The sequence below is a fragment of the Rutilus rutilus genome (genome assembly GCF_951802725.1).
Source record: "Rutilus rutilus genome assembly, chromosome: 17".
NCBI classification, from domain to species: domain Eukaryota; kingdom Metazoa; phylum Chordata; class Actinopteri; order Cypriniformes; family Leuciscidae; genus Rutilus; species Rutilus rutilus.
In genome coordinates, this window is record NC_140230.1 from 22,184,147 (window position 1) to 22,210,515 (window position 26,369).

A 26,369-nucleotide genomic window follows, 5' to 3' on the forward strand; every position below is an offset into this window, starting at 1 on the left:
GGTGCACAAAATAAGACTCTCTATGATGCTACTGAAATATTTTGTTCCCAAAGGATGGAAAATGTATATGATCACCAGATTTAATCAACTGTTCAGGCAATTCTATTACTAAAAAGTTGAAAGGTTATTGCTGTCAATACTTAAGCATTATACTAGCAACATTAGTCTAGCTCAGTCATATCTGGCAGTATATTTCATAGCGCAGAGAGATGACCTTCTAAAAGGCTAATTAATAAATAATTACTGTTTGCTTTATTACGGCCATATTAATGACACAGCTAACAAAAGCTTGGCGATATGGGGCACTGATTAAAGAGCAGATGAATAATTGAGACGTTAGCGAATGTAATTAAATATTCACAAGTCTGAACCAAAGCCAAGAGTGTGACTTTCAGGTCTTATTTACATATTTTGTGCTCATGAGCCAATTTTTGCTCTCAAATTTCCTTTTAAAGAAATGTGTAGAGCAGCACAAACAGAGTCAGAAACAAAGTCATTCAGGATTAAGTGGTCGGAGACATAAACCATTAAACAACTCTGAAATAATAGCATGGGTTCATTATTAATTGAATTATTATATTTTTACTTTCAAATGTTGATATAAAATATAACCTACATTTTATTTAAAAAACTAACAAACCCACAGTATTAAAGACCATGCCATTAAAACCATGCCGTCTTATCCAATAGGACAAAGAAATACATAAATAAATATGGAAATACATAATACATTTTTTCAGATTTCCTCCATTTGTATATCTACAAATGAAACATATACTTTATTACTGTGGTTACTGTTTTTACATGAAGTGTTAGGTGCTTAGACAGGGTCAGAGTTTGTATTAAGTCTCATCTGGCTGTTTTAATTTGAAAGATTACATGTCTGAGACTTTGAAAAGCCATTTGGATCGATAAGAGTACTGAACTACATTTCTCCTGCTTTCCTATTGGCTAGCCATAACTACCCATCAATAGTGAATTCTGCAATAACTAAGTAATGAAAGTCTGTACTTCAGAGACTCAAGGAGAGACATATGGATCTACAGCTATATGCGAGACAGCAGGTGTGTGCCCGGCCTTCCCAATTCATCTCACTAGATCATCAAGGACGAAGTAAGGTATGTTTATTCCACTCCAGAAGAAAATGAGAGGCTACAAGGTGAAGCAGAGGGAATGAAGGACAGATGATGACGAATCTATTCGAAACGAGAGACGCAGAGACAGAAAAACAATGGAAGAGGAAAGAGTGACCAAAGGTTTCCTCAAAGAAAACCAAAGTCAAGTAACAGTGAAAAGCCTGAGGAGGAGATGGAAATGGGGAGGAGGAAGAAAAAGAAGAAAAGGAAAAAAAAGAGCTATACATATTGTCATACTTCACCCTGCAAGCTATTCCCTCTCTTACTTTATTTCAAACTCTGGCTTTCATTTTCCATTTCTATTGCGCTCGGACACCAGCAGAGTTCGAGAAATTTCACAGTAGAAAAAGAGCTGACGGCATGCTGAGAGAGCCATGACAGATGGAAAAAATGAGAAGGGACTGAAGGAGGAGTGGAGGAATCAGCCAGGTAGAAAATGTGTGTGTGTGTACTGTATGTGGGGGAGAATGAAAACTATGCTATGATGAAATCAGATGGCCTCATCATTTCCAAAAGAGCAGTGTGTGTATATGTGCGAGCTCTACCTTTTTGGCCTTGCTTAGGTACGTCCAGGCTGATTTTCTGAAGTTCATACTGTTGTTTGTCAGGTCTTGTTTATCCAGCTGCAAATAAAACAGCCATCCCAACAAATACCACACCTGAGACAGGAAGAAAAGATATATATATATATAAAAATTGCATAAATTGTATTTTCCCAAAATGTATAAAGTTTGCAGCATGTCAGATGTTTTGGGGTAAACTGTGCTTGTGGTTCAAATAATAGTATAAGCTTTGCCTTCAAATGCAGGGAACACTAGCAGAAATATTATCACTATTATAAAATGCTGTCTATTTTTGCACTACATAAAAATATAATGATTATTAAAACCTTTTTCTGGCTGGTTTAAAAAATGGGAATAATGTGCAGCAAACTGGGATTGGGATTCTATATAAGTGTTACACATGAATTACAAATAGAATGGGATTATACATTAGTATGTCGTTTTTCTTTCTCATTTGTATTCATCTTTTTATTTGAAATGTAAATAATTCCTATATTCCCCAGTGATTCCAAATGAGCAGTGTTGGAGTCACTCCAGGATCAGGGTTTGGAAGTACTGGCCTATTGCATTAATTGTGTAAAATCTGGCACAAATTACCCCACTCTTGCCTACAGTAAATACATCTAAAAGTCAGTCAGTCAGCCACTTGTAATTAACAAAACAAACCTAAAGCACTTCCTGTGCACTCTGTCAGTGCTATAAATATTTGATTTCAGGCAGGATTAAAATAACCTTATTTTGCGGTAAACAGAGAGGGAGAGACAAACAATCGGGCAGCTTTGTTTGTATCCTGAAAAATGAGAACATTGAACAAAGGGAAGTCAGACACAAATGGGCTGTGGGGAAGAGTGTGTGTGCATGTTTTTGTTGTGCTGTGTTCAAGTGCTCTTCACTTTATCACCTACTGTTACACTCTATACCCTACTCTGATGTCTCAATAACACACCACAGAGAGTTCAAACATCTCTCACTCCCACTCTCTCTGTCTCCTCCTCTTTCACACTCTATGACTCTCCTGAGCTGAATGTTCAGAACACTCTGTAAGCGCTCTCAATCTGCCAGATATCTATTAGAGAGAAAGAGTGTGTGGGTGTGTGTGTATACGTGTGTGTGTTTGTGTGTGGGAGTGGACCGGTAAACCTCAGTCCTGACTCTTCAGAGAGTAGACTATAGGGATGGCAATCAAAGGAATTTAACGGTCCAGTTCCGATTCTGACATATCAAAGGACTTATCCTTTTTTATATAGCCAGTAGAACTAGGTGATAAAAAAAATATTCAAAATAAAATAAATCAAATCTCTGAAAGTCACACTACAGTAAGTTTCATATTCATTTGTTTAATAATTTATTATTGGCTTCAGTTTGGCTCATTAATTATGCATCAACATCAGGATGTTTGTACTATATAAGCTATTTTTAATCAAGTCTGAAGAAAAGATCTGAATGTCTTCGAGTTTAATCATGCTTTTTAACGTATTGTGTGTGTGGTATCACCATAATTTATGTGGCATTGGGTTGAGATAGAAAAATGTGCTATGTGTGTGTGTGTGTGTGTGTCTATGTGCTGGTCTATCAAATAGCAATGTATAAGTATCTCAGTTTTAGCCACCCTAGCATTGTGTTCGTAATTTCTCTAGCTAATAAAGTAAAGTGAAGACCAAAGCACTTTCACACAAACAAACTACTATTTCAGCAGGATATAATGCCATAAATTATGAATCCAGCTGTCTGAGACAGTGAGCAATGCATCAAATGCTGGTGTCAAATATCCGACCAGGTGGAGCCTGTAGGATGGGCCTGATAATACACAACCACACCACAACAACTGGAAATAAACATCTTATAAGTTATAAGTCATTTATTTAACATTTCATCATTTCAGTTTGATGTGTTTTAATTAGATTATTCAAACTCTTCATAATTGGTTAACTTGTGAAATGAGTAACAACACTAATACCATGTTAAAAATATATATTTTTTTAAAATAACACACACCTCCACAACCTCGTCATCCTCCTCTAGAAGATCCTCCAACACCTCTGTGGCCATCTGGAAAAAGAAAGCAGCTCTTCATTTACTAAAATACAACTTCTTAAAAGTAAACAGATTTTTAATTCCAAATAATTCCACAACTGCTTAAGAGTCTAAAAACACTAAAGAATAAATTAGTTAAAGGGGAGAGAAAAAAAAAAAAAAAAAGATGATAAGTTATATAAAAAGAAATCGCATAAGATACATAAAAAAAACACATTCCCTTCATGCATCTACAATTTCCCATTATTAAAAAGCGAAAGGGCAAAAGTTTTTTTTTGATTTACCCATAAATCTCATGATTCTCTTATATATATATATTTTTTAATGTTTTTTTATTTTTTTTATAATTTTAGATTGATATTTTACATTGTGAACCTTTTATTAAACAAATTATTATTGACATTGTGTGAAATTGTATTACTTGCTTGTGAAGCACTTTGAGTTGCATTACATGTATGAAAAGTGCTATACAAATAAATGTTTATTATTATTGTTTATTAGTCAAGTGCAATAATCAAGTGCCGTAACTGGATCAGGAAAGTCTGTTTATGTTTGTCTTATGGTGAGTAGCCCTCTTTTTGCTGAACTTTGAGTGTTGACTGCGCTCTGCTAGCCAGTTCTCAAAGGAGAGAAAAGTGCTTATAATTTAATGATTTTTTACTGCTTTATCACCTCAGTTCTTATGTTAATTTGTTAAACACAGTCTTTATCTCTCCTTTGAGAGCCTGAGATCTTAATTTCTCTGATCGGTGTTATTGATCCATCCCTTGTCAGCCTCTGCCTATCAGCTTAACCCATTCACCCAGAGTGTGTTTTAATTAAGTGTCATCAATACATCTGATCAAGAGATGAGGGACAAGGTCAGTTTAAGTCAAATATTAGGCAATAAAGACACTTCATCTCAAAGTCATTGAGCTTCAAAGAATCAAATACTGATGAGAGCTGTAATCAAATGCACAGCGCTTAAAGTGTCATATAATGCTATTTTAAAGGTTCCTAATTATGCTTTGAATGTGTCCTACAATAGGTTTACATGCATCCAAGCTCAAAATGCAGGTACATTTTCTTATTATATACATCACATCTGTTCTCACAGTGTCTGAAACCGTTCGATCAAGGATTCAGCCTCTATAAACCCATCCTTTCCGAGAGGCTACTCTGCTCTGATTGGTCAGATGGCCCAGTCTGTTGTGACTGGTCTAACACTTACCCCCAATTTCCACCGGCTGCGTTACGGCTCCGGCACGGCGGCGGAGTCAATAGGTTTCCATTAAAGTCAATGAGTGTATTTCCACTGAATGCGGTACAGCTGCGTTCCGACTCCGGCGATCCGCAGCCCTCCGGAGCAGATACGCAGAGCTTCTATTTTTGCCGGATGCCGGAGAGCTCCGCAGCAATTCAGCACTTATATCGCGCGATCATACGTGAATTTGCGAGATCTCGTGGGTCCTTGTGACTTCAGCTGTAAGTCATGACCGCAGCCGTTCCGCAACAAATACGGACCTGGTGGGTATTGACGGACGACGGAACACGGAGCTGTCACGCAGCGGAGCCGTTACGCAGCCGTTACGCATCTGGTGGAAATTGGGGGTTACAACCAGGGCCTGAAATTAACACCCGACCACGCGCCAAATGCGGGTGAATTTTGCAATTGGCGGGTAAAACTGTCAATCTACCTGCCACATTGGCGGGTAGCCAATGAGAATTGAGTGATTCATTAGTTGTTGTTTTTTTGAGTCTGTTTTTTTTTTTTTTTTTGTCAGCCATTTCGTTTGTAATTTCGTTTTGTTCGTTTTGTTTCGTTTGTTTCATTACTGATGTAACGAGGCGGTCAAGGCACTGACGTCCATGAAAGCAGCGCAGTTTGAGAAGATGCGACTCCTGTTTCGGGAACGTTCGCGCGATCGGAAAGAAGATGAGGCCCTTCTACGTTTGGATGTGCGAGTAACGTAAAGTATTAAACTGTTGGTGAGATGGGATGAGAATAGATAAAGCAAATCTGACGTTGGTTATGGTACAATGACAGTTACACAGAAGTGTGTGCAAATGTATGTTGGGAGTTGGGAACCAGTGAGAAAATGTCCGGTACCCGGTAACTTTATCAGTAATATTAATATTAATTTAGTTCTGCTTAACGGTTCCTGAAGGCTGTAATTAACAGTTGCCAGGAACTGTCTACTGAATAAATCAGCCATCAACACAGTAGCCTATGTGATTTGTTTACATATGAGCTGGGGTAACTTAGGTCTATATCTGTTGAGTTAGCACGGTGTGTGTGTGTGTGTGTGTGTGTGTGTGTGTGTGTATGTGCGTGCGTGCCAGATTAGCAGCAGTCAGTATATATGACTATGTCTGTGACACAGCAAATCAATGAATAAAAAGATTAAAAAAAATTATAGTCTAAGAGTTGTTATTACTTAAAATGATTTCGTTAATAACTTGACAGCACTTAAATGTATTCTTACAAGTTAAAGAAAAATGTTTGTGTGATTTCTATTTTTCACCTTTATGAGGCAAAAAAAAAAAAAAAAAAAACTGGCTGGTAAAAAGTTACTGTGGCAGGTGGTCAAAAAAGTTAACTTCAGGCCCTGCTTACAACGCATGTGGAAAACAAAATGCCCATTACCATATCTGAATTTCAGCTCCGGAGGCTTCTTCAGCACTTGTATATACAGTGATATGAACAGTCCGATGGCGCCAGTTTTACCATATCAAATGGAATCAAGTGGAATTGCTTTCGTAGTGCAGAAAACAGCGTCTTCTCGACATTTCAACAACACAAACCAAACTCTTTTAAAGGCACACTATGCAGTTTCCGTTTTTCTCAAACAGCGACCCCTAGAGTCACTGTGGAGTTCTTGTATTTAACGTTACTGTCGTAAATACCACTCACGCAGAGCCGTCGTTTTCTTTTCCTTGACTCTTCCGACCGCGCTTTCTTCGTCGACTCTGCCATGATTCACATCTGAAATGCATGCAAGTGTCTTTCCATAGAGGCTGCTTCATGTGTCGGCTTGATGTATGTGACATCATGCCGTTAAGCAAGTCGTGATTCTCGCGAGATTTGGCGGGGCGCCACCTCTCAAACCTGCATTGCCCCCCCCCTGCTTTGCTATCGGGATGATTCGTCGAGTTTGTTTCCCATCTAAATGATTTTGAAGCCGTTATATTAAGATACAAATCTTGCATAGTGTGCCTCAGCTACAACTACAGTGTTTGAGGGAGGGTCAAAGTAGACATTGTTCGTGGGCAGCTAATGAAGACCATAGGCTGGCATTATGCAAATTTGTTTAAAAAAATTGTACGTTCATCCAGAAAGTAAGACTGGAATTACTGATGACTCATTTAAGGCAGTTCAGAATGAGTTCTAACTTTTAGGAGAGAATAACTCCATTTGTCATGCACTTTGATCTGTGTGTATGTAAAAGGTCTGCAGTGTTTCAAATAGCTATTTTACACACTACGTGAAAGGTAATGTCCAAAAAAGGTGTAAAGCATTACCCATGCTATCACTTAATTCTGTATTGTACATTGATTTTCTGATACACAACTGCAAGTGTAGATTTTTCCTCAACAAAAACATTCAAAGGCAATTGAGAAATGTCCAGATTTTTAGACTTCTCAACTTTTAAATGGTACTAGAGCTCCTTGTAAGTTTACCCTGATCGATATACTGAGACAGGCTCTCTTGTTATTCCCTTAGGAGGGTCATGGCTTTGGCCAGGGGCCATAGTGACCTCTAAAGCCTCTGTGAACTCAGATGTCAGCTACTCTCAGCATCCCGCACTCCTCTCGTCCCGTCACACTCACGCCATCCATTTCAACCAGGGCCAAATAGTCAAGATCAAGCTCTTGTATTTGTACGTGGTAAAAGGGAGGGGGAGAAAGAGAAAGAGAGAGAGCGAGGAAGAGAAAGTAAAGCAGGAGAAAAGTGAGGACGGATAGAGCACATCGTTCGATGGATACGTAATTTAAAGGACTGACCAACCAATTTACGATCCTGCAAGGCCATAAAATTCAGCCTGGACTTAATAATAGCACATTTAATGTGACACCTCTGACAATTCCAATCTAGCACAACCACACTCGCCCACCTATCTGTATCTGCTTTTGTGTGTGCGTGCGAGCGACTGTTCATGGCAGAAAGACGGATCGGCGCAGGAGAATTTATACTCCAAGCCAGGCTGTGTGAACGCAGAATACACTAAAACACACATACTGGCTTTCGCACCCACATTTTATAGTCGCACCGTTTATCAAAGGCAACATGGCTGCCACTGGGAGCTAAAAACTTCACTTATATTTAGCCTTTTGGAATGAGGAGGAGCTGAGATAATTACTTTAGGGATTGATGCTCGCATTCTCTATCTCTCCTTAGCCGCATATCACTCCCCAATGCCGTTTCGGAGTTCTCAGCAACAGATAAAAGGTACGGATAAAGTCAAATGCTCCGCCCAGAGGAAAACTGCTCTAGGGTACGTGGGATTCTCCATTTAAGAAGTTCAAATTGAATGCATAAATCTGCTTGAGCGTTTCTTAGATACATATATGCGATTACGGACGTCAGCAGACAGCAGGTGGAGGACCAGGAGTTGGTAACGTGCCCGAGCCCCAGTGGAGGTCTACTTTAACGCAGTCTATCTGATGAAGATGCTCAAGAAAGGTTTAAAACAAAATGAATGTTTGATGCAACAATAGAAAAATAATACCTTTTGATTACATCTGCATAATGTTCAAAGCTTTAAAAGGAACTCAAGAAAGTTTTTAAGTCTTCTGTAAAACCCAGGAGGATTGTTCGCATGCAGTGAAAGTGAATGGCGACCAAGTGCTGTTGAGCTTCAAACGTAACAAAAAGCTAAATAAAACTAAAAGTGGTTAATATGACTCTTGAGCTATATTCCAAGTCATCTAAAACGATATGATAGTTTTGTAAGGCAAGCTTTTTTTTTTTTTTGGGTGGTTATCAATTCATATTTCATGATTTCACATCTTGATTAGATTTTGATCTGATTCCAATTCATTTAGCTATATGCAATTTACATCCACTATGTATTATACTGGAAGTATAGACAGCTTAATGTTGATTCAGTAATAATTGATTAATTTACATGGCAACTTCTGAATTTTTATTTTTTTTGTCTTTTTGACTGATTCACTAAAAAAATGGATCTCAAAAGAATCCTACTACATTGGTTGCACTACATGTTTTTGATACACTAAAAATAACCGCTTCATTAGAGTCACTGGTTTGTGAATCAGATCTTGCCATTTTAAGAATCCATCTTCAAATTACATTAATTACATTTGAGAGCTATGGCAGTGGGAAAGATTTTCAGTGTTTTGCCCTGATCCAATCACACAGCTGCTGTTTGGATTCAAAAGACTTGAAAAACAGCACACGAGTTGTATGAACTATTTTTATGATACATTTGTAGTGCTTTTATTTCATTTTTGGAGTTTGATAGCCTGTGGTCACCATTCACTTACATTTTATGAAAAACAGCAGTGCCAACCTTCTGTCAAACATCTCTGTTGGTTATCTACAGAAGAAAGTCAGCCATATAGGTTAGGAATGATATGAGGGGGTAAGTCTTTTTCACACTTTCACAAAGAATTCTCTTAGATTCTAATAAATACCATTTTCTCTAACCTCTTTTGTTGGCCTGAAAATGAAAATCTGTGGAAGGGAAATGTTGAATAACCCTATTGTATTTGTGGGGCTGTAATTGTCAGGTCAAAAAAAGGTGCTGTCTGAGTGAGCCTGGAATCAGAGGAATGCAGCAATTCATATTAATATGTTCATACTTGGGAGGAGGCCTATTCATTGAAAAGTGATTATTCTCTTTAACCCCCTGCTTATGCCTCCTCGTAACTCCTATCATTTTGTTATTTTCCTATTTGTCCGTCTCTCTTTGTGCCCTAAATTACACATTTGTGTCTATCCTTAATAGCTGTGCAAGCATTTTGCCATATTTATATGGATATTTGCATATTTATATGGATACTTGCATATTGTATATGGATGATCAAGTCATCTACCTGTATAAGCTAACATTTACTTTAATTTAGGGCTGTGAAACGATTAATCGCATCCAAAATAAAAGTTTGTGTTTACATAAAATATGTGTGTTTACTGTGCATAATTATTTTGTATATATAAATACACACACATGCATGTATACATTTAAGAAAAATGTGTTATTTACATATCAAATATTTATATTTATTTAATAATAATAATAATAATAATAATAATATTATGTTACATTTATATAGCGCTTTTCTAGGTACTCAAAGCGCTTTACATGAAAGGGGGAATCTCCTCAACCACCACCAATGTGCAGCATCAACCTGGATGATGCGATGGCAGCCATATTGCGCCAGAACGTCCACTACAAACCAGCTTACTGGTGGAGAGGAGAGTGATGAAGCCAATCAGTATATGGGGATGATTAGGAGGCCATGATGGACAGAGGCCAAGGGGCAAATTTGGCCAGAATGCCGGGGTTACACCCCTACACTTTTCCGAAGGACATCCTGGGATTTTTAATGACCACAGAGAGTCAGGACCTCGGACCTATTTATAATACAAATCATTTATAAAACTATATATATATATATATATATATATATACATATACAGTATATAAGCAACTATTTCTTAAATATATGCATGTGTGTATATTTATATATACAAAATAATTATGCACAGTACACACACATATATTATGTAAACACAAACTTTTATTTTGGATGCGATTAATCGCGATTAATCGTTTCACAGCCCTACTTTAATTAAATGAATTGACTTGCGCACACACTTATTTTTTAAATTAAGACATACATGAAGAACTTCAGGTTTATAGAGTTACTTGTGATGTTATTCAAATATCACCAAGAGCTTAGTTATAAACCACAAATCTGTTAAATTGCATTTTGGCAAACATTCACTCTCAAGAATCCGTTCGAAGCATCCAAGGATGCACCAAGAAGTTTTGCAGTTGGAGATGTATTTAAAAATCCATCAATCTCAAAGGAAAATGGTCTAACAAAATGAAAGTATCCCAACTGTGTAAAAGATTCAATTATGGTTAAGACAATGTCTGTGAAGAGGCATTTGGAGGCAATTATATTTTAAATCAAATTATTTAAATCCATTCACCAGAAAAAAAAAGTCCTTCAAATTCATTCAGTGACCTTTCCAGTTTGCCCCCCAAAAAAGAGAGATTTATTCAGTGCCCTTAGGTCAGCAAGTCCTCAATGATATCCAGTGCTGACCTAATCTTGTTTTGAGTCTGACCAAATTCCTTACTAAGTTTAAGATTTACAATTACTAAGCATTTTTCGCCAACAGACAAAACAGACATTTGACATTTTCTTCCAAATTTCAACTGCTGAAATTTGTGAAAAAATCACAACAAATCCTCCAAACATTGTTAGTTTATTAATAAATATGAATTATTGTGAGTTGAAGTAATAATAGTTTACTCCCATTGTGTTAAAACATGCACAAAACCATTGCAAGTCCAATAGACTACTTGCAAAAAAAAAAACAAAAAAAAATCTATTCTAAATGTATTCTAAACTGTTCTAAATTCCAATGGCATGCAACACTTCAGGGTCGGTACTCAGAAAGAAAAACAGATCAGAGAAAGCTTTTATTTACGCAAAGAATTGGGATTAAACAGCGTGTAATCAAAAGTTTAATGATGTAACAGGCTGTTAAGTGTTTAAAGTTGGTGGTATTGATTAAATTTTTGAGGCCTTTACAGTAGCTGCGTTATTGATCTAACTGAGGTAAACAGCTGTAGTGAAGAAATTATTTTCTCACGGGAATAAAGCCTTAATTAGACAGCAAAATATGAGCATTACAAATTCTAAGGCAAGACAACATTCTAAGGCAAGAGTGATACTGTTATAAAGGACATGCACAAGTGACTAAAAGGTCAAATCACAAGAAAAGACAGTGGATTTGTGTTCAAATATGTAGTCAATCTGAGAACTAAGAGAAGAAAGTGGCAGAGAAGCAGAGACCATCGTAAAATATAGATCTGCCACAAAAGGAGACAATATTCAAATTGCTCACTTAAGTTAAATACGGTTGTCTCTTTAGTGGCACACCGAGCTAACCCTGGCAATGAAAAAGCCTATTGTCTGACTCTGTTTACCGCTGGCCCACACAGTCCTTCATTATGACATCATTAGCCAGAGAAGACCACTGCTCTGCTAAATGACCTTTAGAACAATGCCGGCCCATCAGTCTGTCTCAGAGCTGCAGAGCTGGCCTGTCACGAGAAACCGTGCTAGTGCTAGTCATTTCGGAGAGCATTTTAAACGAGCTGGATATGATGACATGCTTCATACGAAGGAGCGCTCTGACAGATCGTCTTGTGTTGAGAGCGCACAGGAGGAGGAGCAATGCTTTTTCTTGTCTTCTAACAGAGGTGAAATTGCTTTTTACTACACGTTTAAGAAAGTTGAAGGTGAGATTGGGCATTTTCTCTGCGTCTCGCACATACACGATTGTTCTTGGTGTGTGTCGGTGCAGCAGCAACAGCACTATTGATTTTCAAGAAGTGATTGCAAGCTGTGAAGGTCAGGGTACAGACGTTAAATCAGACGGAGCAAGAAAAGAAGCTAAAGAATTGCTCTATACACATAGGTGTAATCACACATAATCCTTATCGAACCGGAATCCTATTTCTATATGCTATATTCAATCTGACTTTGCCTTTAGAGGATGGTACTTCGTGAAAGACATTCATTGAGATAAGAGAGTGGAGGTTGAGAATAGAGATGTAAACACTGTTCCTGCAGATGCCACACGACTGACATGGTACAACAGCTCTACATTCAGAATAAACAAACAGACCGACTATGCTCTATTTTTCAAAACCTTCAGCAACACAAACCCCTCAAGTTTATTCACTCGACGCAGTCCATCTCACTGAAGTAACACTGTACAAGGTCCAAAACAAATCAATTCGAGGATTAGTATGTTAGACTGACCCCCTGCTCTCTGTCTGTCTGTTGACTTATCAATAATACGGGAATGCCTCACCCATGATGGGGTGGGCTCAGGTCTCTGCCTCCATTTTCAAGTGTCAGATCGATCCTGCTAATGCTGTGCTCCATTCAACTTCCTTGCTTTGACAAGTGCAACAGAACGTCACTTAGAAGCTTTTGTAGATCTACAACCTTGATTTTTGTAGAGCTGTGGGTGTACGACGGCACGTGGTGGAATTGCAGAAAATACACTATGTAAATTTGTAAAGACTCATGACTGACTCATGTATTAATTCAGTAGTGTAAAACACGGTAAGCTTTCTTGCTAATAATTGTATGCACCTGCAGAAGAAATGCTAACATTGTTCATCCTTCACAGTTTGGTTGCTAGGAAACTTCTTTAATGAGCCTTTATGCTTGAAAGTCTGATATAAGTAGGAATATCCCACATCTGAGTTTTATTGGAATGCAGCATAACAGACTGAGGGGGTGATCGACATGGATCTGCTTGTAAAAGAACAACCAGGTAAGTGCTGATGTAACCGCCCATACACTCATATAGAAGTCACTTGTTAACCACATACGCACGCACGTCAAAAGCCATGGACAGGTTGTCAGGTAGCAGGTTATCTAAGTGAGACATTATTAAACCCTCATTAGTGCTGCGAACACTCTCCTTCATTCCCTCGCTCACGCACACACTCTTTCTCCCCTTCTATGAGGTCAGAAGGTGTCTCAGGTTCTGTAGGGCCTGTCTGAACGTAATTAAGATCTGCTCGTTAAGATGTTGCTCAGACCAGTAACACTGTTGGCATGGAGACCGCCCGCCGAGAAGCCGTGCTGATCGAAATCCTCTTAGTGATATCATCTCAGCATGATGTTGGTGACTGAAGATAACAGAGTGATGTCATCACTGTGCCCTCTGACGATGAGTTAAATGTCTGTGTGTGTTGCTCCATTTCTGAGTGCTAAATAATATTTGACAGCATGATGAACCTTCACTAAAAACTACATTCCTTCAATGTGAACTCAATGATTTATATTTATCATTTTGAGACTTTAGTGTGTAAGAGAAATATGATTTTCCTATGTGTATTTAATCAAACCCATTTTGTTTTTGACATGTATACAAATATGTGCATGCAAAATCAATATCTTTCATTGTATTTATTGAAAACAGACACTCTTAACGTTATTGTTACTCAATATATGGTGCTTTTAACAGAGGGATTAGAGGAGGAGGAACTAGTAATTGCTTCTAGAGAATGTTAACTGTTTATGGCAAACATGTAAGAGTTGATTGATAAGTATGGAGACGTTGTGAGGTCTCAGATAACTGAGCACAGGCTGGATATATTGCCCCTTTTATTTCTTTTTTGTCTCTTTCTCATGTTTCAAGTTTCAAATCTTGCTGCGAGAAACAACTTGTGAATAATGGCTCTTTCTGTAGTGAAGGTCAGAAGGCCTGGAAAGAGTCTGGGGAGTCAGATAAAATGTTTCCAATTAAAAAATATTTACGTATGTCAGATGGGCATATTATGGGATGCTGAGAAAGAACAATACGGATTAAGATTAACCAGATAGTGTACATATGAGACAAAAGGAAGTAGGAGGCCTTCTGATAATCTGTTCATTTGCTTATCTAATCAACTTTGAAAGTATTAGTTAGTTTTAAATGTAAATTTAATTAAACATTAAGTTAGGATCTTTTGTAAAATAAAAGCATTAAAAAAGAGAATGTACTTGTAAAAAAAAATCCCCCATGCATGTGGCATGATAAAAAGATAAATGTTATCATTTTGCTAAATGAACAGCATTTTTATTAGTCTCTCATAGTGTAACTATAATCAAACATATGAATGCATTCTGAAGCAGCTGAGAGATTAGGTAATGAACCTTAGATGAGATGAGGTATTTAACAGCTTAGTTGGTGCAAGCTTGTCTCTAGAGTTCCTGACATCAGTATGCATGACAACTAAGACTGCAGCAATGATCTCATCCTGATTTGGGAGACTGGTGTGGAGATTTATTCATAGTAAACAGGGGAAGTCGAACAAATGTAACATTTTACAGATGAGAGAGAGAAAAAGTGAGCAACAAACAGAATGCAATATTCCATGGCAGAGTTCTGAGGTTCTCCCAGAATCTGAGGATGACTAAATTTCTGATTTGTAAGAGCGAGCGAACAGTATTCCTAGAGTTGTGTGGAAGAGGACAGTCTGAGAGTTGCCTTTAATAATGCATGTAGTGCAGAGAAGTCCGATGAATTCTCGCAAATCAATTCTTTTGAACTGTTTGTTTCAGTGAATCGGCATAGTGAATTGATACATTGATTTAAGTCACGAGTCTTATCTATCTATCTATCTATCTGTCTGTCTGTCTGTCTGTCTGCGGATGGTAGAGCAGAGACTGACAGTGACGAAAGAAAGTTAAGTCAAAAGCAGGTGAACACAAATTGAAACTGAAAACAGACTAAAATTCCAAAGTTAGCTCTGGACGGATCTGTAGTATATGATCTAAACTCAAAAAATGCTGCTGATTCGAGTGGAGAGAACATTGTGTTACACGTAATAATCCTTTTAAGAAGTGTGCTGAATGGCACTAATGTTGCTACTTTGATCCTCTATAAACACGCTGACAGACAATTAACCTCCACTCAACACTATCATCAGTCAACACTGAGCAATGGCATATTCTTCCCTGTTGGCAACGCTGAGCGCACATCTGCTCAGATGTCAGGTGGCGATGACTCCTTGATAATCTCATCTTTAGGAAAGATTACGGGTTCTTCCTGAGATTTTCTGCCTCTAATTACAGAATTTTCCAAACTGAATGAGCTGGCTCTGTTTCCCTGGTGATTAAGACTTCATTGGTGGAGTGTGATTTCACTTTGCATGAATTGAGAGGAGTGCTGAACTCCATCTCAATCGAGAATGTAAACAACTATAAAATGCAATAATCACAAGGGATTGATAGCTAATTTTTTTTGTCAGTGCTGTGCTCAAGTCCCATCTGCTGCCCTACAAAAAATGACTTTCAACATGAAATAAAGGCCATTCTCTATTCATCCTACAACACCTGCTATGAAGCTGGTCATCAGAAGTATTCCAGACCACACCATGAACTTTATTGTAGCCTAACTGAATTAGTTAGGGACAAATGAGAGGGTAATGAAACTTCTGTACAAATACCGTTCGATTTAGGGTGTAAGAAATTGACTATTATAATGTTACAAAAGGTTTAAATAAACGCTGTTCCTTTGGACTTTTTTTCCATCAAAGAATTCTGGAAAAAACTGCATCATGGTTTTCACAAAAATATTAAGCATAACAGCTGTTTTCAACATTGATGATAATACTAATGTTTCTTGAGCAACAAATCAGCATATTAGAATGATTTCTGAAGGATCATGTGACACTGAAGACTGGAGTAATGATGCTGAAAATTCAGCTTTGCCATCACAGGAATAAATTACATTTTAAAATATAATAAAATAGAAAACAGTTATTTTAAAATGTAATAACATTTTACAATGTTACTGTTTTACTGTATTTTTATCAAATAAATGCAACCTTCTAATCTAGAGCATTAGATTTAAAAAAAAAAAAAAAAGTTTTGAACAGCAGCTTATACAGTGCATCCGGAAAGTATTCACAGCGCTTCACTTTTTCCACATTTTGTTATGTTACAGCCTTATTCCAAAATGGATTAAATGCAATATACCCCATAAAAACAACGTGAAAGAAGTTTGTTTAAAATCTTTTCAAAAAAAAAATAAAAAAAATTGATATTAATATATATATATATATATATATATATATATATATATATATATATATATAAAACATACACTATATATATATATATATATATATATATATATATATATATATATAACATACACTATATATATACATATATATATATATATATATATATATAAAAAACATACACTATATATATATATATATATATATATATATATATATATATATATATATATATACAGTGCATAAGTGAATACACCCATGCTAAAGTTGACTAAAAAGAGGAATAAAAAATCATATTTTGGAAATTGAACTTAATGCCTTAATTTAAAAAATTAGGAAAAATCCAACCTTTAAGGCCTTTTTTTTTTCTTTTTTTTTTAGGATACTATGCATCCTGATAAAGTTCCCTTGGCCTTTGGAATTAAAATAGCCCCACATCATCACATAGCCTTCACCATACCTAGAGATTGGCATGATTTTATTTCAGTTAGCCTAAAAGCTAGTTTGATTTGCATTGAGAGATGATCTTATGGAAAGTACCCCATGCCAATCTCTAGGTATGGTGAAGGCTATGTGATGATGTGGGGCTATTTTAATTCCAAAGGCCAAGGGAACTTTATCAGGATGCATAGTATCCTACATTTTTTTTTTTTTAAATACTTAAAAATAAAAATCTGCCTGCCTCTATGGGAATTTAACATAGGGGTGTACTCACTTATGCACCATGTATTTTAAGGAAGAACATTTATTTATTTACGATACATTATTCATTCACAAAGAAAATTGGTGTCCTTAAAGGTTGGATTTTTCCTAATTTTTTAAATTAAGGCATTAAGTTCAATTTCCAAAATATGATTTTTTATTCCTCTTTTTAGTCAACTTTAGCATGGGTGTATTCACTTATGCATTGCACTGTATATATAACATACATAAGTATTCACAGGCTTTGCCATGACACTCAAAATTGAGCTCAGATGCATCCTGTTTCCACTGATTATCCTTGAGATGTTTCTACAACTTGATTGGAGTCCGCTTGTGGTAAATTCAGTTGATTGGACATGATTTGGAAAGGCACACACCTGTCTATATAAGGTCCCACAGTTAACAGTGCATGTCAGAGCACAAACCAACACATATAGTCCAAGGAATTGTCTGTAGACCTCCGAGAAGGATTGTATCGAGGCACAGAAATAATTCTGCAGCATTGAAGGCATCATTGTCTTCAACATCTGTAAATGGAAGAAGTTTGGAACCACCAGGACTCTTTCTAGAGCTGGCCGCCCGGCCAAACTGAGCGATCGTGGGAGAAGGGCCTAGTCAGGGAGATGACCAAGAACCCGATGGTCACTCTGACAGAGCTCCAGCGTTTCTCTGTGTAGAGAGGAGAACCTTCCAGATGAACAACCATCTCTGCAGCACTCCTCCAATCAGGGCTGTATGGTAGAGTGCCAGACGGAAGCTACTCCTCAGTAAAAGGCACATGACAGCCCGCCTGGAGTTTGCCAAAAGGCACCTGAAGGACTCTCAGACCATGAAAAACTAAATTCTCTAGTCTGATCAAACAAAGATTGAACCATTTGGCCTTAATGGCAAGCATCATGTCTGGAGGAAACCAGGCAACCCTCATCCCCTGGCCAATACCATCCCAACAGTGAAGTATGGTGGTCGCAGCATCATGCTGTGGGGATGTTTTTCAGCGGCAGGAACTGGGAGACTAGTCAGGATTGAGGGAAAGATGAATGCAGCAATGTACAAAGACATCCTTGATGAAAATCTGCCCCAGTGCGCTCTGCAACTCGGGGCGACGGTTCATCTTCCAATAGGACAACGAGTCTAAGCACACAGCCAAGATAACAAAGGAGTGGCTACGGGACAACTCTGTGAATGTCCTTGAGTGGCCCAGCCAGAGCCCAGACTTGAACCCGATTGAACATCTCTGTAGAGATCTGAAAATGGCTGCACAGACGCTCCCCATCCAACCTGATGGAGCTTGAGAGGTTCTGCAAAGAAGAATGGGAGAAACTGCACAAAAATAGGTGTGCCAAGGTTGTAGCATTATACTCAAAAAGACTTGAGGCTGTAATTGGTGCGAAAGGTGCTTTAACAAAGTATTGAGCAAAGGCTGTGAATACTGAAGTACTGTACATGTGATTTTTTTCGTTTTTTATTTGTAATAAATTTAAAAAAAGAGTTCAAACAAAACGTCTTTCACCTTGTCATTATGGGGTATTGTTTGTAGAAATTTGAGGAAAATAAATTTGGAATAAGGCTGTAACATAACAAAATGTGGAAAAAGTGAAGCGCTGTGAATACTTTCCGGATGCACTGTATAGACACACTTTTTATGTACAGGTTTTATAAATATATATATCCAGTCCATGCATCTCAATGTTGTCACTTGTTTATTTGCATTCCCTCTTCTCTCTGCTTTTTTATGAGTCACAGCCCTGCCACATGTAATAAATTGTGGCAAATAACACCAATTCTCTGGTAGTTTTAATGCTCATAATAAGTGTATGAACATGTTTCCAGGCTAAAAAGCTGGAAAAGCTTTTAACTAAAAAAGTAAAAAGACAGTAAAAGCAGGCATGCTTTAGTTTAGGAGGACTGATAAGCTGAAGAGGGAAATACTGTAACATTTTTATGATTTAATACTTATCTATAAGCCATCCAGCAAACCCTCCGACAGCATATGAACTCTCTGGCTATAGCAGCACACATGATTGAAAACTCCATACAGTATATACAGTGCCACTTGCCATATTAGACCAGTTAATTGCACACTTAACCTTCATTGCAAAATTAATTAGATTGTTATTGAGAACTCTGCTGATTTAAATGTCACCATGGAAACATTAGGGACTAATTGTAAAAATGATTTGTGATAGTGCTGGTAGAAAATGATAAACAAATAACTATTATTGTTTGTCATGGAGTTACACTACAGCTATATAATTTTCAGACAAAGTTATTTCTTGTAACTTCTTTGTAAAGAATAAACTGTCAAATAAAATAATATACAATTATGAATGAAATATTTTTAATATTTTATAAAATCTCTCTCTCTCTCTCTCTCTCTCTCTCTATATATATATATATATTTTTTTTTTATATTTGTTACCACATGTACATGCACACACACACACACACACACACACACACACACACACACACACGTACCTAAATCTAAGTGATAACTGGTCAAAAGGCAAAAGAAAAATTCACATCTAAAAAGCTTCAAAGTTGGTCATTAACCATGACAAACATGTCTCGTATCATAACTGCACAAGTTCTCTTCAGAACCCAAAAAGACAATTGCAATGATCTCACCTCCACTTAAAAAAATAAAAAAATAAAAATGAAAGATTTGTTGTGTCTGAAATTAGGCCGCATAGGACTGTAAAGAATGTAATAGCCACTTTTGGCCATTTGTGAAGTCAGAATCAGACTTTGAGAAGAGATAATAAGGCAGAAAGAAATCAGAATGGGTCAAGACCAGCAATCTCCAGATTGGAGTCTGAACATCCCAACCACTCAACCATGAAGCCGGCCTTTTTAAAATGTTAGCCATTTTAATGATTAGAATAATGCCTTGCCTTCAACTTACACAGACAGATAATTTTCGATGTCAGACAGCCAATCAAGTCTTAACCCTAATTCAAAGTTATATTTAAAAAAAAATTTTTTTTAAAAAGACTTAAATGTGAAAAGGAGCACAGATACAAAGGAGGATAAGCCTGTCTTCTAGAAAGAGGGTATTAGAAAGCAATCCTTCTGTCGCAACTGAAGCAGTAAAATCTCCACAGTGGCAGGCAAAGAAGATCTGTCATTTCCTTTAGACGGACATTTATATACACGACCGGCTGAGGCTCTCAAATAGCATCTGTATTCTACAACCATGCAATTGTTCACATCAGAACTTCCAAGTACCACCAAGTCATGACATGACAACAAATTTTTCAGTAAACAAACTGACACCTTTTTGAGTGCAAGCTTGAGAACTGTAACTCATGATATATTGCCATATTTTGATTGATATCAATAAGATAAATCAGAACCCTCATCAATCCCTTGACAGGGAGATCTATGGAAAGGCCCTATGAGGAAACACATACACAAGTAACATATAGAAAGGATTACACAAAGTTCGTCATGCAATTTAAACATTAATATTTACTATACTAATATTTACTATACTTGATCTTAAAACTTCTCACAACTAGAAAAGAGGATGTTCAAAATTGACTGCTGAATTGAGCCAGGGGTGGTTGACTATGATTTCAATTTTTAACTTCAGTTAGTGTGTAATGTTGCTGTTTGAGCATAAACAACATCTGCAAAGTTACGACGCTCAAAGTTCAAAGCAAAGAGAGATATTTTCTTTTAAAGAAATAGTTTTTTAAGGACTACACACTGTAAAAAAAAATTACATCCCCAAGTAAAAAATTTCAAGTGACCGATAACATCTAAATTTTTCAATTAGTCTGACGTATTATTTCTCATTGAGCCAATGTTAACAGACTATTGCAACAAGAATTTCACTTGGGCCAATTGAAATTTTTTGATGTTATAGGTCACTTGAAATTTTTGATTTGGGAGGGTTAGAATTTTTTTACAGTGCAACAAACGGCTGGTAGGGACTACACGACATTCCTCCCGGGTTAGTGACATCACTAACCCTAAAATTTACATAAACTCTGCCCCCGGAACACGATTAAGACAGAATAGAATAATCAATGACTAGAAGATAACTACACGTAAGGTACATAAATTCATCAACTAACCATTCAGAAATGTTGTCTACATGTTGTCACTTCTTCTTGAGTCTCTCCATTTTTGGCTGCGTTTACACTTGGCATTAACATGCGATCACCGTGATCCGATCAAGCAGATCGGGTCACAAGCCAATCAGGACATGGTGCGTTTACACCTGTCCACATCAAGTGGCTTTGTATCTGGATAACAGATCGGATCTCGCATTCCCATGAAAAAAAAAAGAAAAATGAAAAAAGGATGGCAAAGTCGACCTGAAGTGGTGGTTTAAAAAAAAAAAAAAAAATTTTTAGTCGGGGGACATTTTACAAATCTCGCAAAATGAGGAGGATGGCTGCAAGTACTAATAATGTGGATAGATGCCGTAATGGAAACGGTACAGAGAAACGTATGGGTCCGAGAACGTTGCCAGCTGTGGTGGGAAAAATGTGCGTTCTTTACAGAAAATGAATGGTTCTGCAACTTTTGGGTGCGAAGGCAAACATTTCAGTATATTTGCGATGTACTTCACACTCGACTGTATCGCAAAACCACACAGCTACGTGCAGCAATTCCTGTGGAGAAAAGTGTGGCCCTGTATTGGTTTGCTACAGGTGACTGATTCCGCACACTTGCTCATCTTTCGATGTCAGCAAAGCTGTAGTTTAGCAATGTGCTATAATCGCTATAATGATTATAATTAATCGCTGAATAATGACAGTGCGCTGGGTTTTGTGTGACGTCCACCTGTGAATGCAGACACGATGGCTGGATTACATTTACATTACACTGAGATCCGATCACAATGCGTCCTCGACTTCCTCCGAACCTGGACATGCTGATCGGATAACATTCCGATCAGAAGCGCGTTTACACTTGTCTTTTCAATGTGTATGTGGACAATGTCCGGATACAGGTCACATGTTAATGCCAAGTGTAAATGCAGCCTTTGTCTGACTCCGGTTCGAACATAAAAGGCTTAAGGTTTTTGAAATTTTCAGTGCATGTCTGTGTGAGGTATTCAAAGCTGCTAACACATGAGCTCTTGAAGCTCTGCCCTCTGTGCCGGGAGCAGCAGCTCATTTGCATTTAAAGGGACAGACATAAAAACGGTGCGTTTTTGCTCGCCCTCAAAAAGTGACAATTTTAACATGCTATATAAAAATATCTGTGGGGTATTTTGAGCTAAAACTTCACATACACACTACCCTGGAAATCCAGAGTTCTCGCGAGAGCACAAGTTGAATTTGCTCAGCGAGTTACTCTGGCGTCGAGTAATGATGCTCATTAAATATGCCCTTGTATCCGAGCTGCACATTATACCACCCTTTTCATGAAATCGATCATCCTTGTTTTGAAACCAAATACAATAACTTGTTTTTTGTTTATTGAATGCATTTTTTTAGCATGTGGAATAAAAATGTAGTGTGTCCAGTCTGAACAGCATACAAGGATGCAAAATTAGGTAAAATGACATTGTGCTGAAGTCTGAGCTGTGGCACAGAGGCCAGTGTTCCCAACAAAAACAAAACAAAAATAAACTGTTGTGCTTAAAGAGACCCGGTTTTAGTCCAGCCTGGGTCATGTCTTAGGGCAGGGGTGCCCAACCCTGCTCCTGCCGATCGACTGTCCTGCACAGTTCATCTCCAACCCTAATCAAACACACCTGCCTTTACTTTTCAAGTGATCATGAAGACCTTAATTGGTTGCTTCAGGTGTGTTTGATTAGGGTTGGAGATAAACTGTGCAGGACAGTCGATCGGCAGGAGCAGGGTTGAGCAGCCCTGTCTTAGGGGCTGTTTACACGACACCATTTTCAACAAAAAAATGTGTTTTGGTCATTTATTTACATGACAACGGCGTTTTGGATGCCTGAAACCGCGAAGTTTTGAACACAGGTTTCAAAGTTCACATTTTTGAAAAGGACCTCTGTGTAAACAACAAAAAACTTGAATCTCTGAAACCGTCATGCACATGCGTATTACGTGTTCAATGGCCTGGCAGCAAAATACAGTGTTTTTAGTAGTTTTTGCAGATCCGTGTGAATTGGGATCGTTTTGACAGTGGTGTGGAAAACACAAAGGAAAAATTTCTCAGTTTTAAGCATATCGTTGTCGTGTAACCACTAACCTATCTCAAATAGCTTGATTGCATCTAGGCAGATTTACAAAAAATAAAAAAAATAAAGGAAGAGAAGAACCTGTACTAGAAAATAATGTCCTCTCTAGAGACGTGTCTATTCGTGCTTCAGTCAAATTGACAGATTAGGAATTCAGAACAAATGTATTCAGCTTTTGTCTTCCTCGCTAGAACAAACAAACCAAAAGTAAAATGAAATGATGGAAACACATGAAGTCAGATAATTATGTGTTAAGTTGATTAAGGTTTGTCCTCATTCTGTTTGATTAACTGAAACTCTGACATGAATCACGGGAACAAAAAACAACAGATGTTTTATTTATTTTTTGTAAATTAATTGGGTATTATTAGCCAGTGAATCAAATGAGCACAAAATGTTGTAAAATAAATGGTTAGATGGAAGAATTTGTCAGCATTATATGGCAAAACAGCTTGTGGACACCGATTTCTAATAATAAAAAAATTCTAGTTTAGTTACCCCAGTGAAAACAAAACAGATCTTAAAGATACAAAAAATAAATAAAAATTGTTATCATTCATTAACCTCATGTTGTTCTAAACCTGTATGACATTCATTCTTCTGTGGAACACAAATTAATATATTTTTAAGAATGTTTCAACTCTTTTTTTTTTTCTTTTTTTTTTATGTAATAAAAAGGTCAGTGGGGTCTAAAACAAAATTTTCACTGTATGGACAAAAAACAAACAAAAAAAAACTGACATTTTACAAAAGATCTTTTATGAAGAAAGTAAGTTGTGCACGTTTGGAATGACATTAAGATGAGGTAATGATGACAGAATTTTCATTTTTAGTAGAATTATCTCTTTAATGTATTTAACATATAAAACTATGAAACAGATATTTTAGGATATGGAAGTGACAATTTATAAGCTCTGGCTAACGGTTTACATGCTAGGCAATATTCTTGACTTGATTTTTAGATAGTTACAGTCATTCCACAGTGTGGAGGAAGGTATTGTCTTGCTCCAGAATGCCTGCTAATTACTGGATCTATATCTGGAGGGTGACATTTAGATATGTAAATACCACTGATGCCATTATTCGCTCTTGAAGTGATATATGGACAAGTATCTGCCCATTCGTAGCTTTGGTTCCCCCAGGAGCAAACCAAAATAGCGAAGTCATGCATCTGTCCCGAAGGCACAGGTCAGCCTACCACTTAGTTTATAACTAGGGCAATTATTTAAGGTTAATTGATGTTGTGTAAAACAGGAGAAAAGGCCAGAGTGTGCAAGCAAATGTGTTTAGATGAGCTTTGTTATTTTGGTTAGCAAGATAAATTATGACCTATATAGTCTGAAAGATTATGGGGCAAATTTACCAAACACTTGCACCACATTAGCATGTGGTATTCCAGCATAATTCTTATTGTCCTAAGAAGTCTATTGCCAAATGATGAGATCATTTCAGATTTCACACAAAAGTCATTGTCAATAGTGTTGCTAAGAATGAAGCACATCTCACATAGAAGTCACTTTCAAACCAAACAGCTTTCTGTTGGTCAACACAGCGAATTTGCGTAACCAACTAGAACTCGTTCCAAAATTTGCATGGGGAATTTTTTCACTCTATTGAAATGATTCGAATTTGTCAGCAAAAATTTGATGATCAACAGTAAATATGTCCACAGATTCACAGCTTTTGGTTTATTTTGAGTTGGACACAATGAAAGTTATGACTATGAAGTGGTTCTGATTCACTAAATAGAACCAGTACGGTATATTTGTTTGTGAATCCACTATATGGGTCACACTGTATATTTTTGGTTCATACACACAAAAAAATCTGGTTCATGAGTCAGACTATTGACACTTTTTGGTACGGCTCGGTTTGCTTTTCCACTGCAGTTTAGTACCGCTTCGAAGTGGGTGGGATTATAGACTGATCGTTATAGTTGCACCGCCTCTACTGCTGTGACATCATCATAAACGTGACACAAACAAACACACAACACAACACAGGAGCAATGGAGCATATCGATGGAATGGTGTTCTTGATTCTCGGCATGAGTGCCTAGGGCTGCACGATTAATCGTATTTTAATCGCGATAACGATATCTGCCTCTCTCGATTAATTTTAAAAAATCGTCGCGATATTTGCCAGCTCGTTTTTTAATCCTGAAAACGCTTTTTTATTAGACTTTTGCATTATCTTGCATTGTAAACAAGTCTCCACTAGCACTGATGTCTGTGGTTGCCAGATCTGAACAGCTTAAATCTCCCAAATTACCCAAACAGAGCTTTTGTCTTACATTTTATGCCCCGTGTTTTACTTAATCGGTGCAATCTGGCAACCCTGCACGCGCGCTCTACACTGCGGAAAAAGCACTGACCGCCACAGCGATATTCAGTTTGCATGAAATTGTTACACAGCCAGTCTGTTTCTTCACAAGCCACTTGTGCCGTTTGTGTGACTAAATCTGTTTCTAAATGAGTTTCGCTGTTCTATTTTTTGAAGTTTAAGTTTTTACCAGTTTTCATGATGTGAATCAGTTGAAAACGACAGCCACTGACTGTTTTCAGTGTGTATCAACAAGTAGACTATTTTTCTTTGCAGTACGAATTTGCTGAGCGATCTGGATCTGTACTTTGTCTCATTTTCAACCGAAATGTGTCGCTTAGATTAGAAGATCTAATGTGAAGACGCATCACAAAGCGCTCATCTAACGTTAAATCATGCCATTTGTATTGACTTGCTGTCTGAGGAAGTTGTAGTAGGTTAAATGAAGTCTGATACTGATGGTTTGAAATTAACATCGCTGTCAAATCACTGGCCAATTTGGCATGTTATTATGCAGTACTGACTGGGGAAATTCGTGTAAACCAAATCTGCGTGGATTTTGCGCAAATACTCGTGCAAAACCGTTAACTGTCTCTTCTCTTTCTCTGTAGTTTCTCAAATGAGAATAATCGTGATTAATTATCGCGATTTTAATTTTGAGCAAAAT

The 26,369-nt window shown here is 37.3% G+C and overlaps 1 protein-coding gene across 1 annotated transcript in view; it reads right to left on the reverse strand.

Annotated features, from left to right (window-relative positions):
• LOC311276201 (uncharacterized protein) overlaps positions 1–26,369 on the reverse strand; it is a 93,866-nt gene that overhangs the window by 16,527 nt on the left and 50,970 nt on the right. Inside the window, exons 9-10 of the mRNA XM_084385747.1 lie at positions 3,695–3,748; positions 1,682–1,795 (exon numbers count right to left, since the gene is read on the reverse strand). Coding sequence (XP_084241873.1) covers positions 1,682–1,795; positions 3,695–3,748 — 168 coding nt within the window. The remainder of the gene's footprint in view (positions 1–1,681; positions 1,796–3,694; positions 3,749–26,369) is intronic.